General features: G+C 40.7%; 1 protein-coding gene across 2 annotated transcripts in view; it reads left to right on the top strand.

Moving 5' to 3' along the window:
- Positions 1–16,414, top strand: part of zmp:0000000755 (phosphofurin acidic cluster sorting protein 2) — a 48,352-nt gene that overhangs the window by 21,298 nt on the left and 10,640 nt on the right. For both annotated transcript variants that reach the window (XM_044372363.1, XM_044372364.1), the window contains exons 3-11: positions 8,127–8,216; positions 8,701–8,826; positions 10,604–10,766; positions 12,132–12,223; positions 12,387–12,467; positions 12,829–12,888; positions 14,309–14,460; positions 14,729–14,822; positions 15,890–15,973. In XM_044372363.1, coding sequence (XP_044228298.1) covers positions 8,127–8,216; positions 8,701–8,826; positions 10,604–10,766; positions 12,132–12,223; positions 12,387–12,467; positions 12,829–12,888; positions 14,309–14,460; positions 14,729–14,822; positions 15,890–15,973 — 942 coding nt within the window. The remainder of the gene's footprint in view (positions 1–8,126; positions 8,217–8,700; positions 8,827–10,603; positions 10,767–12,131; positions 12,224–12,386; positions 12,468–12,828; positions 12,889–14,308; positions 14,461–14,728; positions 14,823–15,889; positions 15,974–16,414) is intronic.

Below are 16,414 nucleotides of genomic sequence, written 5' to 3'. Positions count from 1 at the left end.
AGTGTGTGTTTAAGTGTGTGAACATCTGAACTGGCGTGTGTTTGTGTGAACAACCCAGTTAATTTTACAGGGACTGTAGCTTTGCTGCTCACTAAACAAGCTTACATTCTTATGTTCTGTTGCGCTTGACTGATCATAATCCAAACTTGCAGCAAAAGTGCTACAACTTATTCCCCCTATGCTGCAGAGTAGTGCTACAGTAACTGTGGAAATGACTTGAGGTTAGCTGGGTTTCTGTCTTGACTTCTTTGTAGTGTCAAGTTCGCCTTAATGTTCAACAATAACCCCATCCTTTTACATGGAATCTTAAGTATTCCTAAAACAGAGAGGGAACTTTTTTGAGTGGAAGGATAATGTTTCTCCCTCTCAGAATAATGTTTTGTTTGACTGACATATTGTTGGCAGAGTGGATTTGTGTGGATGTACTTGAGATGGAGAGAGAACAGGAAACAAATACAAAAAATACTTATTAGTGAGATAACAACATTGTGTAATTAGTATTACACAATATTACTACTATAATTTTTAGATAACATCATGGAAACTGGCATATTGTGACACCCCTACTGTCTATGTGAAGATAAAGTATAATAGTAGTATATTACTACACCCCAGCTGCTTAGATCATAGACTAGACTGAGCTGTAGTAGCTGTTGAAATGCTGCCCTTAGTCTGCAGGCAGGCTTCACTGTCTCAAAACACAGACTCAGCAGTAAGCCTCGTAGCAGTTGTAAAGATGATATAGATGGAGAACTAAGACCAGCGATTACAGACACACATACGAACACAGTACCCTGAGGTGGTCATGTAGAAATAACTTCAAGGAAAAAGTCATTCAAACTTTCTTCTCTGCAGTTGCCCAGAAAATCCATGCAGTAGAGAATTTAAGAAAACTCAGCTCAGAACGAGAAGAACTTGTACCGGAGAGATTCAGCGCTACATTAACAGAAGTCTGAGCAAAGCTTTTACATCGTCCACATAATATGATTTACATGCACCAGTAAGAATCTAGTGTGTGGACTTCATCCTGCACTGTATATTGCAGATGCTTTAATGAAATTCATCTCAGCCTCTTTATCTGCCACACAAATCCTGGGCTTTTCTCTAAGAACCTGCCTCTAAGAAGGAATATGTCAGCTGTGCCATGTCTCACGCTGTGTGCTTTCCCAGCATGCATGATTTATTTAAGGGCAGAGTTAATATTTATACCAACAGTGGATACGACCATTCCTACCATTATCCTAACACTAGTAGATTATAATATGCATGAGTGTTGTTTAAAGAGTAAAAGATTAAATGACAAGAGCAATTATCACCATAGCTGGAATGTGTTGTTAGGTTGAAAAGCCAACAGGTTAGAAAGGAAGCATCTTAATTTATCAAAAGGGTTAATGAGTAGATGAGATAGGCAGACAGAAGAATAAAAACTTATTTGGAGAGACAGTTTTTATTCCTGTGGTTCAGATATTGACTGTTTTCTGACACACTCATATGTTGTCACCCTCATTATTAAGTTTAATTGAAATTTTATGCAATACTGGGTGTTTCTATTTGCTCCTATTATGACCTATTATGCTAATTTCCAGCTATATATTTTTATTTTTGGATTCCACTAGAGTAGCTTTGCATGATTCACAGTTAAAAAAAAAACCAAAACTATTTATCTTATACTGGCCCTTTATGCAGCCCCTCAGTTCATCCTCTGTCTCTAAGAGGCAGTCATAGCTCCCGCCGGATGAGCCCACTCTGTTCTGATTGGCCAGCTTTTGGGAAGCCTGCTGAGTTGTGTTAAGTTACTGCCAATGAAAACACAACATTTCCTGCTTTAATGCTTCATATTAGAAGCTTTTCAATGACTAAATAATGGGAGATGTTCATTGTGAAGAATTTACAGGAAATGACATGTGTTCCTCACTAGATTAGCAGAGCTTTGTTAGCAGTGCTAAAAACCAGTCGACACAACAACGTATAGAGATATGTGAATCTCTTTGTTCAGTGGATCAGTTAGAAATAATGCAGGGAGGAATAGTACAAGCAGAAACTGCAGACAACCAGCACACCTCCAACAGGTAAACTACTTATTTGACTTTGCTGTGCTGTGCTATGGAAAAACACTCACAGCCTGCCAGCTCAACTACATTCATGACTCGGCATGACTACCCCCAAAACAATAGAAGGATGCCATAATGTTAGCAGAGCAGAGCAGTGAACTTGCACGCTGTGCGTAGAGCAGATGACCATATAAAGAATTCCATCACTAGTTGATGTCGATTCGGGCTGAAAGTAGAAAAAACAGTTGGAAATCGAGCGTTCAGAGCAGTCTGAAGCCGGTACTTTTTGCTCACAGGGATTACTTCTACATACACTCACCTCAATATTTGACACTTTGGCCACGTATAATATGAACATCCAACATTGTAACATTATGTATATGACTGAAAATAAGGAAAAGCATAATAGGTCCTCTTTAAAAACAAACACATCATCCCCCCTTTACTGTCATCCTGAAGGAGAAAACAACCAACCAAGTGTGGCTTTATCCACGAGCTATGTTGTCTCCGGAGCGTGAAATCTCCATTTCTGCTGAGGCGCCCGTAGGACAGCCGAGCAAAGCTCTGTTCACCACAGCTCCGGAACTGGAGCATTAAATGCAATTTCCAGCAGGTTTGGTTAGGGAGAACAGAGACGCTGGGGGGATAAAGAGACAGTTTGAGAAGATGACAGAGGAATGAGAGGGTTTTGTTTTCAGTGAATGACAAAGCCTCATTACCGCATGTCATCGGTTCTCTGTTTGGCACACAGTGACCATCTCTTTCCTCTCTCTGGGTCTCATCAGGTTAAGTGGCCTGCATGCACACACAGGCCCCTGTAATGGCTAACCATTTGGATGGTCTCCCAAAGCCACAGCAGTAGGGATGATGAGGTTGCAGTTAAATCACCAGGAGGCTCTGTGTTCCCTGGGAGTCTTATGTCTCTCACCCTGGAGACCGCTGGGTCACTACTAAGTAGCTCAGGCCTCCTCACACAGACCTCTGCTACATTTTCTGCACAGTGGTCTGCTACTGCACGTGCACCACATGATTATGCATTTTGTATCTCGTCTTTTCTGGGTGCAGTTCCCTAAGGTTGTAGCCAGATATTGATGTCAGCTGGATTATGATAGGAAAGGCGTGCAATCCTCATTTCAGCACAAGCCACTGTCCAAAGCACTTCCATTTGCAGTACACTAGGATATGATCCAATTATGTGTGCGTGTATCAGTGTGTGTCTGGTGAAAGTAGAAGTCTCTGAACGCCTTTAAAACCTCTTTAATACAATTGCACTCAGAGTTTTTGTGCTGACCCCGAATCACCTCCTGTCTTTGCTGCAAACAGGGGAGCCAATTTAGAGAATTTAAAGTAACCTTGAGAAGAAGTTTTTTAGACATGTTTTCCCACAGGCTTGTGGAGTTTGGTAGAATTGAGGGGATGTAAAATTCCCCCATCTGGCCCCAGAAAGACAGTGGAGAAGCTTGTAGCAGAGCAGAGAGGGCGAGAGAAAGGGGGTGGGCAAAGGACATTGAGTACAAGCTTTCCTTGCCAAGGCTCTGTATTGTTAATGCATGTCAGGCAGTTTGAGAGTGCTCGGCTTTTGTGCCTTGATTCATTGTACCAGCCACCGAGCATGAGAAAAGAGTGCATACAGGGCTTCTTTGTGAAGCTCAAGTTAGTGACAAGGTCAGACACAGACAGAGATTTACCCTTTTTTTCCCTTTTAGATTACGAAGCAATTGCTTCAGCTACTGTCAAGGTACCGACAACATGTCCTTCTCACGAGCATATTGAGCCATGATACTGGAGAGAAAAAATGCATATTACAGCAAAATACTTTAGTTTCATGTTTCCTTTAGTTCTTCAAAACATTGTCTTTTATATTTTAAAGTTTTATTTAATCTTTTTTATCTATCTTCATTGCAGCAAATAATGCTCTAAAACATTACTTTGAGTTAGGCTTGTAAAATAAAGACTGTTTGTTTTTTATGGTCTTAAAAGTGGCAATTCTTATTGTATTTCATGCCTATGTTTTAACAAGCTTGTGGACTGAGACTTGGAAGTTTCAACCTCATGCAACATTTGAGCTATAAAAAGCTAATAAAAGATCTGATTAATTTGACAACATTTAGGTACACGTGATCCAACCCCCCACCCCCCAAATGCATCACCCCACTATCATTATCACTCGCTGAATATAGCGTAAAGCTTACTGCTTACAGTGTATCTGTGCATCGGCGTCAAGATATCAAAATGCTCCAGAGACATTAGAGCCAGCAGTAAATTACCAAAGAGCTGTACAGATCAGAAAAAGGTTGCAACAAAGAGTTAAGTTACAACATAATTCTAAGTAACAACTAAATGGTTACATACATACCCCTAGGGTAGGTGTAAATCATAAAATGTAACTGTAATAGTAAAACAGCTGTTTTTTGCCACACAGCATCATTTTTTCATTAATTGCTACCTTTTTACAACACAGTAATCCATTTGAGACCTGAATTATTGATATGATATTTCAATATCGATCCAGCTTACTATGACGTGTTACGATGCCAAATGGCTCATGTCAGCTTACTCATAGCTGGTGTGTCCCAGTGCAATTCGTCGGATCATGCAGCTGACATGACCAGCTGATGTCTCCCTGGCCAGCGTCTGCAGCAGCAGCTGGCTGCTCCGACAACATCGGTGCAACTTTCCAAATATGTGTTATTTGGATGAACTAACCTCATATTGGGAATCTAAATTGTTACTTTCTTGCCTGAAAAAAATATTTAAACTTAGTAAAGGGACATATCAACAGTCCTACAGCAAGAAGAACTGCAGCTTTCAGCCTGGCCTGTCTCCGCCATTGCTGGTCAGGGCAGCACTACAGTGACTTTGTATCAACCCTGAGGTACAAAGTGGTATTACCAGACAGAACGGGCCAGACGGGGCCAGGGATAACTGGTTAGTCTGCTAACTTCAGTAGATATCTCTGCAGCACAATACATAGACGTCTTTGACATAACGTCAAAACTGTTATTTCTTCCCATTCTGTTGATATTTTTAGTTAATTTTTGAATGTTTTAAACTAAAATAATGGTGAAATCTTACACATTGTACCTTTTTTTTTAAATCTGAAAAACAAATAGTGTGTCATTAAGCAAACATCACCTGTTTATGTATATTTAGGACATATTCATCAAGGGGTAGGATGATAACCAATGTAATATATATAATATATAAAATGTTTATATGTTCAACAAATATATAAGTGGTATTGGACCACTATCGCACAGGTTTATTTTATCACAGTAGCATTGTTTATCACATTTTCAGCGGTTCACTGGGTAGTTGTGACACAGGAGAATAATCTGGTGGAAGTGGAGGTTGTACACTGAGACATCAGATGCAACATTGCTTGACTTTTTTTTGCAATCAGCATAATACTTCATGTGTTGTGAATATAAACATTTTTTCACTGCTCTTTATTTTGAGGACATTTGTAATGATTTAAAACAGTACAGTATCAGAAGTACTGCATTTAACAATTAGGTGGTTGTTTATGTAATATTTGCTAATGTAACTACACTATTTTTATTTTAGCATATGCTCTACCTACATATTTCTGTCTATCCAAGCATGCATTGGACAAAAGGTGGGACAATGCAGTTAACGTAAAGCCAGTCCATTGCAGGGGTAACACATAGACAGACACATGCTTTCACACTGCTTTAGTAGGAATCTGTATCACCTGGAGAAAACCCACAGGTACAGAACAGGACAGGCAGAACATGTAAACTCTGATCAAGAATGACCAATGCCAGTGATTAAAATCCAGGGCCTTCTTTCTCTGAGACAACAGTGCTTGTGGACTACTGTGCCTCCTGTAACATATTCAAACTGTTTGTTGAAGATAAGGTGCTGGAAGTTAGTATTTTTAGGTATTTTTGCCTTGACGTGCAGGTGTTGTTCCTACAAAGGCACCACTGCATTTTTGAATAAAACTAACCCCCTCTGGTATCCTGTAATGATTCCTCAGTACACACCCAACCATTTCATTCGGTGTCTGTTACATGATTTAGCAGCTCTGATGACATTAGGATCCAATGTCGCACTGACGGGATCATACTGTTAAAGAGTTTCTCCCCAGGGTATTAAGCCAGATACAGGATATCCTTACTGACCCATGCTGCTCACCAAGTCTTACCTAATTCAATTGGCAGGTTTTGCAGATACCTGCACTAAGCTTTAAGGACTTATGAAATTTTACAGCAGTGGATGTCTGAGTTGCCAAATATTACACAACAGATGCCTGTCTTCAGCACTCACAGCTTGACATAAAATGGTCAACCCAAGACTTGACAAGCTGTTTCTGCTCTCATGTTCACACTCCTTGTTTCAAGATGATGAGAAGTTTAAAAAAAGAAGCTTGGTTGGTAAGTTAAAATGTAATTTGATGAGGAACATGATAGACTTTTCCAGAGGCACACAAGAGAAACCTGCTAGGGACTGAGACAGGTCCTCTGGTGTCTTTAAATTTGGAAGACACTGCTGCAACCTGTGGCATTTAAAACCGGAATTAGCATAGGTGATCTTTCTCACCTGTGGCCAGAATAGCAAGCATTAGATAGTAAAACTAACAGTGGCTGTTAATGTCTTATAAAGAACAACATGCAACATAATGACAGCTAACCACATGTTTTAAAAGAGATAATTGTTTTATGCTGTTGTTATTCTTATTGCTTATGTATGTGGGCCTTAATAGTGTTTTCTTCTCCTCTCACGATATGTATTTTTTTTCTTTCTCTAGTGACAGCCATATCTCCACATGCACTATGCATCCTCCTTGAGGCATCATCAACAAGTTATTTCTGAGACACTGAGTGAGAGCTTAGAGGTGGTGAATCAGGCTTGTGAAAAGGTTGTTGCTATATTGAATCTTAACATCAGGCAGGAAAACCTATGAAAGTTTCAGCAGCTCTTCATAATATGTCCCATAGCAAGGCATCTGGTCCCTTTTTAACTAGTTCTAGTAGCACTGTTCTATAGAAGCAGAGAGGGAGTGGAGGACTGTTTGTACTAGGCTGCCTCAAGGTGTGAATCTGCATAAATGTGTGAATGTGAAGCAGGCTGGTACTAAAATAAGGTTAGCCCATGTGGTCCCTGTTCTCTCAGTAGATATAGGCTTAAGAAGCAACATACTATCTGATTTGCGGGGATTGTTTTTTATTCCAAAGGGAGCATATGGAATTTAAGTGAGTTGTGAAAGCTAATCTAGAAATTCAGCAAAATAATCATTGCCATTGGTATTTGTCAGCCACACTACTCCTTCAACAGAAACATTTTTTTGTGACAGAAAATAGAAAACGTCTTACTAATATCACAAAGAAACATCTCACTAATGCTTTGAAAGTCCCGTGTCTATACTGAACAAAATGATTGAAAATGTTATGCATGGGATTACAAGGAGTTTTTTGTGAGGAAATTGATTTGAAAGAGGCTCATTGACATTGGAACTGAAAAACACTGGAAGCTATCAAATCATCTGTGTTTGTGGAGGGAACTTTGCTAGCCATAAACCTATAGCTAACGGAAACTTGACAATATTAGCTTTGTCTGTTTTAGCTAAATGCCAATGAGACTGTCTTAGTTAGACGATGAAATATTAATACCACTCTATAAACTGATAAACCAAACATATAATATATACAATAAGTTTGCTAACTTAGGTCTCTTTTTAGCTTACTAAAACCAATATATACCAAACCATATAGTAAGCATAGGTGAATTCATCTTAACTACAGTTCTAAGCTCATTTGTAAGAAAAATACATGAATGATAAATTTTTGTATCTTCAATTATATTTTTCTTTGCCCACTGTTGTTGTCCTGATCTAAAAGAACCCGTTATGTGACCCATTCAGAACCTCAGTTTGCACTCTTGAAACAAATGATTTTGTCATTTTCGTTCCAGAGTAGATTAATGCCAATTTCAAGCGATGAACCTAAACCAACCTGGAAGCCCCAGATGTGTAATTGATTATATGTGTCATTCTTAATTGTCCATAATTTATAAATATGTTTACATGAAATGTTTGATTTTGTCTTCCAGGGTTCTAAGCGTCTTCTGAGATCGAATGAGTACGTCCTCCCACCCAGTGGACTGATGGAGACAGATCTGGAGCTCACATTCTCACTACAGGCAAGCACTCTGTCATTATACTGTGAATTCTCACACTGATATGACAGTTACTTGACAGGCAGGATCGCGTTGAAGCCTTTATCCACACTAACGCCCCTTCTCAACTCCGCTGCTGTTAGCTGCTTTTCCAAACTTAGTGTGATGTTCAAAATATTCATGAGTATTTATACGTGTGTATGTTTACAGTATTTTGTATAGATTAACTCAGGCTGCAGCTTTTTTGTTATATTGCAGGCAACAGGGAAGTAAAATCTTTGTTGTGGTGCAACTTTACTGTTTATAAGAAGTAGAAGAAATGAATACAGATACATTTTTCTTTTACAGTTGTTGCACATCAAGTTACCATTGAAGAATTTGTGTTCTTATGAAGTAACAAAAACAAATTTTCCGAAATAAGCCTCCATGTGGGTTTTCATCTGAGAGCTGACGAATAAACAATGTGGTCTGCACTGTTTATCTGACTTTATTTTCTGCTTATTTATAGTACCCCCATTTTCTGAAGAGGGACGCTAACAGACTGCAGATCATGCTGCAGAGGAGGAAACGCTACAAGAATCGAACAATCCTGGGTTACAAGACTTTGGCTGTGGGAGTTATCAATATGGCTGAGGTACTATATGGTGCCTCAACTGGGGCTTTGCATTCAAGCGTTTCATTTCATGTTTCATCGTCAGCTGTTAAATTTCTCTTGAGAAACATGTCATTCTGTGCTGACTGTGATTGACATGGCTATTAGTGTCTGTGTACCATGTCTCGCTTGCCAGAGAAAGAGTCTCACATAATTTTAGATGATTCATGCTCATCACACATACTGCTGTGTGAGATTATGGGCCATCTGGAGCTAGCGTCATGTGTACTTCTCTGAAAACAGTGCATTCAGCCATGCAACGCAGGAATAATGGACTAGGAGCTGATATAATGCCCGCTGTGGATGATTATTAAATGTAGAGATAAGCACGATTAAGTTGTTTTGGCCTTCATCCAAGTCATTTAATGTTTGGTATCTGCTAATGTGGACTTATGTTTTGCTACATGGTACATGAGTAACATGTGAACCAGGTCCTCAGCCGGATATGCAGTTACATCACCCAAAGTGACTCTGCTCGCTTGCTCATTGATGTCAGTGTGGATATCATAACATGAAACTGCATACTGCTGTTAATTGTGCCATTCTGTGGGTCATTCACTTGCAACCCTTTGCAGAGATGTGTTCCAGTGTTGTAACAGAGGACAGTGGGGATGATTGGAAATCGGGCTTTATACAGCAGAAACAGGTCAATGCCTTTCTCAGGATATAATTAGTTTGGTGTTTGTGTTTGAGAGCGATTGACTTTAAGTCATAGATATATTGAAGACCGGACTTCAGTTTGGAATGGAGAAGCACATGTAAGATTTCTGCAATTCTTATTTACAGCATCTGATGCGCTGTCCGTGCTCAGCCAGGGTTACTTTCTAGCTGTAGCCTGAGGACAAGAATTGACTGACATCTAAAAACAAGACTAATGCATTAGTGCAATTTAAAACGCCACTCAACCGCTGCGTTGTTTTGTTGCTTGCTGCAGTAAACAACCCACAGACTTCTGTGAATAAAGCTAGATCGGCCAATATTGTATCCTGTTGGGTAATTATGCTGTCATCTGCTGTAGAGTAAACTCTCTGGTGCCCTCATTCTGAATTTATCGGGGCATTATGTGGGAGGAAGTCACTTATTGGACTTTGCACGCTGCGTTCGAGTATACCCCTGCCAGTGTTGACCAAAATTGGCTTACCCCCCGTGTAGCAATTCATCAAGCGAAATATCGAAAGCACCCCCCAGATAGTGCTCAGAACAGAGGCTCATCCCTTCTCGTCTCATTGAAAACGGTGTGTGCAAACTGTGTTATACTGTTTGACTGGGTGATAAAAGCAAATTGGCTTGGCTCATTGAGACATTCGGGACGGAAAAGCAGTATTTTTGTAATGAAGATTTATGTAGATTGCATAGCTGTCAGCTAGCAATCAGTCGGTAAATCTCTGCAAGCATAAAGCAGTGTAAAGGAAGCCATCTCAATCTCTGCTGGATCAGTTTCGGCTCAGTAAAGGGAAAGATAAAATTCTTCCATCCTGCCTGTCTATTGAAGAAATATTGTTTGTTCTGTGCTGCTCCAACATGTCTCTGCTGAGTGATTGACAGGTGCAGGAATTGTACGGAACATGAAGGCATCTCAGAGGACTTGATGTTGAGAGAGATGAATTCCGTCTATCGAGTCCTGTGCTGTATTTATTCAAGAAAAGATAATATCAAGTTAAACTGAAGTGTCTTGTATAAATTGGTTTAGAGGCTTTTTTAAAAAAAAAAAAAAATTATTTGAATGGAATGGCTCTAATGTTAGTCGTGTTATGTCCAGGTGATGCAACACCCGACAGACGGAGGACAGATTCTGGGTCTCCATAGCAACGTGAAGGAGGCGCCAGTGCGTGTGGCGGAGATCAGCGTGTACTCACTGTCCAGCCAGCCCATCGACCACGAGGACGGTAGCGGACAGGCTGGCCAAAAGACAAAAACCTCAGGTGGGCACAGTCATCTCCAGTCCTCCTTCACAGGTCTGTTAGACAGGCCATGCTGCCCTCTCAAATCCTGTCTGTAATTTCAGCCTCCACCCTGGAGCCAGCCCTCCCTGCTCAGGCCTCTCTCTCCCCTCCTTCCACATGGCTCCTATTTCCCAACCGAGGACAGAATCCCAGGCCAACCTATGGCCAAGGATATGTTATTCTCCTCAGCTATGGTTGTAATGTTGATTTGAGAGTTGAACAGATGTAGGGCCTATTACCTTACACAGCTCTAATTCTGGACAGGGAGGGGGGGGGGAAATATTGGGCTCTGCTCGGACTCCACGCCTTCATCCTGCTATGCTGATCCCTCGCTGTTCTGGATGTTATTAAGGAGGCCGCTCAAACATAACAGATGAGCTCATGCACCAAGTATTAAACTTGTGTCACTGTGAGGGAAAGAAAGATGTTTATCTTTCTCCTCTCTGCAGTGATCCTTAATAACATCCATCCCATCGAGGAACATAAAACAGGATGTTTCACAGACAAAAGGAAGTCTGAATTAGTTATTTTAAAAAAAAAAAAAAAAACTTTCTTCACCTGCTCTGTTCTCAGCTGTCAAACTCGCAGTAAAATCAACCTCTTTAGGAATGTGGCTGCTCAAACCAATAAAATCAAACCATGAAATAAAAGAACAACAGTAAAACATTTCAACCACTGAAATGCCATTAAAACTTAATCAGCTCTACAATCTAATTTGCACATAATAAGAGTTTCATTACATTTCATCAGGCAAATTTAGAATTTAATTATGTGCACAGAAGACGCTTTTGCATAACCATATATTTTCCTCATCATTCTTTCACCAAGTAGTCAAAACAACTCTGCTGAAGAGCAGAGGGAGAATAGAGGAGGAAATTAAGCAACTTTATCCACACAAGATGGAAAATTGTCTTTTGGTTCACCATGACATTTGTGAAAAATACACAATATACAGAAAGCATCATTTACATTATAATTGAATTATGCTCTTTGGAATTTTAACACTTTTGCCTTCTATAGCAGTGTAAGTACAAGATATAGATAAGAAGAGAAGCTTTCATATTGGATGCATGAATTAATTCAGAACAAATTACTTCCCATAGACATTCTCTTCTCTCACAAAAAAATTGAGTGTGAGTTTAAGCACAAATAAGGCAGTGTCCTTGTCTTTCCGCTCGCCTCTTTGAGGTCACCATGTAAACTCTATTTCCCTCAGTTCTAGTTCAAAAATGACATTTCTGTGGGTAAACTTGCAAATTTGAATCTTTACCAATGTAGTGCTAAACATGTATCCTTGTATTTTGACATTTTTGTGTGTGTGTGTTTGTGGCTCTCCTACCTCAGACCGCTCCCCAGACATGGATAACTATTCTGAGGAGGACGATGACAGCTACTCGTCAGAGCAGGAAGCCAGTGATGACGCAGTTCATGGCCAGGTCAGTGCCATAAAATAGTAATGTTGTTCGAATGCAGCTTTTGTGTTTATTCAAGTATACATTTAACTTGAATGTACTGTCTGCCGGTGGAACTTGTGGGGCACTTTGATATTAATGCATCAGATATTTCATCCACACTGACACTACCTTCCCTTCATTTCAGGATCTTTATGATGAAGACGATGAGGTCAGGAAGCCTAAGAAAGCCCGGAGGAAAATGATCCGAACCACCTCCATGACCAGGGTTAGTTCCCTCTTTTTCCGCCACATAGTGTCCAGTTTTATGCTCGCCAATCATTGACTATGAGAATAACTCAAGACCTGTGCTTGCTGTCGTACAAGCTTTTAAGGGAAAAGCACACACTGTGTTCCATTTGTTCAAGCCATTAGGACGATGCGGATGAGCATGTAAATGAACACTGTGGGTTCACTGGACTGATTATAATGGTCTTTACATAGAGTGGCTGTGAATGAGTAATCCAGTGGACAGTTACTGGGAGAACTGATAAGCCCGAGTCCAGCTGTCATGTTTATTTAATCATGACAGTTATTCCCTTTTCAGCGGGTTCATTTTATTTTAATTGCGTGTTTCTTTTCTGTTACAGCAACCTAACTTCAAACAGAAGTTTGTGGCCTTGCTCAAGAGGTTCAAGGTAACAGATGAGGTGAGTTGTGAAAAGAATAATTGCTTTGTTGTGATTGACACCCAGGAGAACATGCTCAGGGTCAAAGTAAACAATGTGGTGAATTTTAGGGGGGCACAGCACAGCCTCCTCAGTGCACCCGCCTGGGATTTCTCAGGCCTTTTTGTTATGAAGTAAGTCAGATGTGAAACAAATCAGTTATTAAATTGCCTTGGGGGCAGGAGGAAATAATCTCAGTATTGAGCGTATAAACAGCATATTGCTACATTGCTGCTAATGTGTTCCTGACTGGAGCAGAATCGCCTTTGAAGAAATCACTGTCACAACAGAGGTACAAGCATCATTATGGTGTTAGGCTGCATTACCTCTGCGCACATGGATGTATGACTCATACATTGCCATTAGCAGCGATTCGTATACTGAATCCATTAACGGCCTTATTTTCCACTACTTAATCTAATGATAAATGTGGGCTCATATGCTTGTCCTATTTAGGTTTGTGTTTTTCTTCTGCAAAGTCCTTTTGAATAAATGTTTCTGTGGATTCTACATAATGGCATGTAATCAGGTCATCAGCAGGACGTCGAGCACTTGTGCGCAGCAAACCCCTAGATGTCCATTAGTGTATAATCGGTGTTAGGCCATAATAATGATAATTATTACCACTGAACTGTGAAATCTATAGGAATAATTTAGATATGCAAGCTTCTTCTCTTTTCTTCCTTTTTCTGACATCAAAAACATCCATAGTTTACGTTCTATTCTTAACCACATAGGTTTTCAGAGTTTTTACACATGCCTTTAAGTTTATTGGTAACTAATATAATTGGGACCAAAGGGACCTGTTTGAGAGTTTTAACCTAGCGATGCTTACAAGAGCCTCCCAGCCATCTGAGTTGTGCTTCGCTGGATGGTTCTGGAAGCTCCAGGTGGCCCGATGATCTTTTATCACGTTCCCTGTCTCTAATCCCTTCCTTGTGGCTGGGCAGTGTGCAGGGCCACAGCTCTATAAATACATAGCCAGGAGGAGGAGAGGGGACAGACTGTGTTTATCTGCTCCCTGCCAGTTCCTGCACTTATGGAGTGGCATTAATCACCTGATTAGTCCACAAGCCTGCCTGGGTGCAGTTCCTATGTACATCCCTACTGTGCAGCTGGCAGATCAAGGCTCAGCACCTTAGCCCTCCTCTAGCACTCACTCACCTTTTAATTGGCCTGCTTAGGACCAAGGCAGGGATGTATTTATAGCATAGATTTTCTCATTTTTACAGCCTTCAGTGTTCTCGTTCATTCTTTAAGCTCCATTAGCACAGCTGTGAAAGTGATTAGCTAAAACACAGCAGCAGTCACTCCCTACACTTATTTAATCTATGTCCGTTATTACAAATCCCCTCTTTACAGCGTACTGATGTGTTGATGATGTGTCTATCTGGTGCGGCAGGTCCTGGACTCTGACCCAGTAGACCAGACCCAGGAAGTGGAGGAGGATCTGGACTTACTCTACGACAGTCTGGAGGTGTACAACCAGAGTGACAGTGGGCCAGAGATGGAGGACAACGAGAGTGTCCTGAGCACTCCCAAGCCCAAACTCAAGTATGTCTGTTCTTACTGTTTTCCTTGCAGGGGAATGTACAGTATGATTTTTTAGTTTTGTTTATATGCCTGTGTACAACCTGTATATGAATTTATGAAAGCTAAAATTAAAATTAAGATTTGTTGGCTAATATTGAAGAAGAAATGATACATTTGTACAAAATAACTAGTTGATATCCTACATACATTGTTATTGACCCTTCAAATGGAACTGCCCAGAAAAAAAATGTCGGTTTTCTCAATTTCTAATCTTTATTTCTGTTTTCAGGCCATTCTTTGAAGGCATGTCTCACTCCAGCTCCCAGACAGAGATTGGAAGCATACACAGCCAAAAAAGCCAGCAGAGAGAGCTGTCATGTCCGGTAAGTTGATCACCAGACACTCTATTAAAAAAAAAAAAACACTGTTTACCCATAAAGTTATGCATCCCTGTTGCTGGAGAGATCCGTTTTGTAAACATTGTTATGTAAAGGAATTGCCTATGGGCGATGTTTAAATGTCTGGCAGCCCTGTATGCTTATAATGGTCCAGGGATTCCCAAGGACCATGATACTACGTGAGAGAAATTCAGGGCATGAGCGCAATGCAGCTCAGCAGCTCCCACCCCTGCAGGATAGGATGGAAGCCTGCAGTCCTTACCCTATTCACCCCTGCAGCCATCTAGTATTTATAGGGACTGACACCAAATGACCCCTCCACCACCATCAACACACACACAGACAGAAATATGCTCCCATGCTCGGAGAGAAGATTGGATGGAGAAATCCCTGAACTCCTACTCAAAGATTTATGGCCCATTGGAAACAACAAGGGCAGAGAATGAGGGAGAGAGACATGTCGAGTCTGATGGCGAGAGAGGGAGTGCTGTTTATAAATATCTGGGAATCCATTTTACCCTGTAATAAAACAGCCTGGAGCATTTCAGGCTGCTATGGCCCTCCATTTTGCTCAATAAATGTCTCTAGTCGAACTTCATAAACACGTCTTGCAGGCAAAACAGAAAGCCTTTGATGTAATATTGAATTAAATTATGAATTAAACTAGATGTTACAAGATGCACTTAAACACTTTTAGTCAAGTAAACTTGAGCACAGGAGTGTGTCAATTATTCTTTTGTGGTTTGTGTTAGCTGGCAGCTGTACTGAAATGTATACAGGCTTTCCAGTCACCTCACTTGGAGATATTTATACTTGGCAGCTCTGCCGCTGTCACCAGACTCGATTGTGTGAAGCCACCATTGTGAAACCAGTCAGTTGCACACCCCGAGAGTGGTCAGTTTTGACCTGAACAGATGGAGCATAGCACTCCAATTTGTAGCTGTGAGATTTTATCATTTACTCTGTATTCACCCGACAAGTGACCTCTGTGGTTAAAATATTTAAAATAATTTGTGTGTGTGTGTGTGTGTGTGTGTGTGTTTACCCTGCAGAGTGGAGACTTTCTGACTGTGGAGAGATGTAAAGTGCAAGGAGCCCGGTATCAAGATGACAGCATCACAGACACGACCATTGGGGTATGTTTTTAGAACTGTAATGTTTGTACTTTTTTTTTTTTTTTTTTTTTAAACTAAATCCCCTCTTGTGCATCTCTTTCTCAGCTTTTTCTTTTCCACCCCCCTACTTTCTCCACTAGACTGCCCTTTCCTCCCATGGGTTTTAGTTGTTTTCCAAGAAAAAGCAAAGAGGGAGAGAGTATGCAAGGGCAGGCAAACCAAACAGCACAGTCATCCATTATGGATCTGTAGACCAGACAAGGCAGCCCCATGCCGCATAGGTCTTGACTGATGAGGAATGAAAGAGGAGTGTTTGTGTTTGTTGTTGCCCGTGTGCTGTCGGGTCAGACTAACCTTGTTCGTCTAACCTCGGCTCCCCCACTGAGCGCTGTGCAGCCGGCTCTGCGCTCCGCTCCACTAACCCAGTTCAAACTGAATATCTAAACTGCAGGAACAGTGTTT

This window comes from Thunnus albacares, chromosome 14, assembly GCF_914725855.1.
Source record: "Thunnus albacares chromosome 14, fThuAlb1.1, whole genome shotgun sequence".
Taxonomy (NCBI): Eukaryota; Metazoa; Chordata; class Actinopteri; order Scombriformes; family Scombridae; genus Thunnus; species Thunnus albacares.
This window is presented reverse-complemented; position numbering and strand designations above follow the sequence as displayed.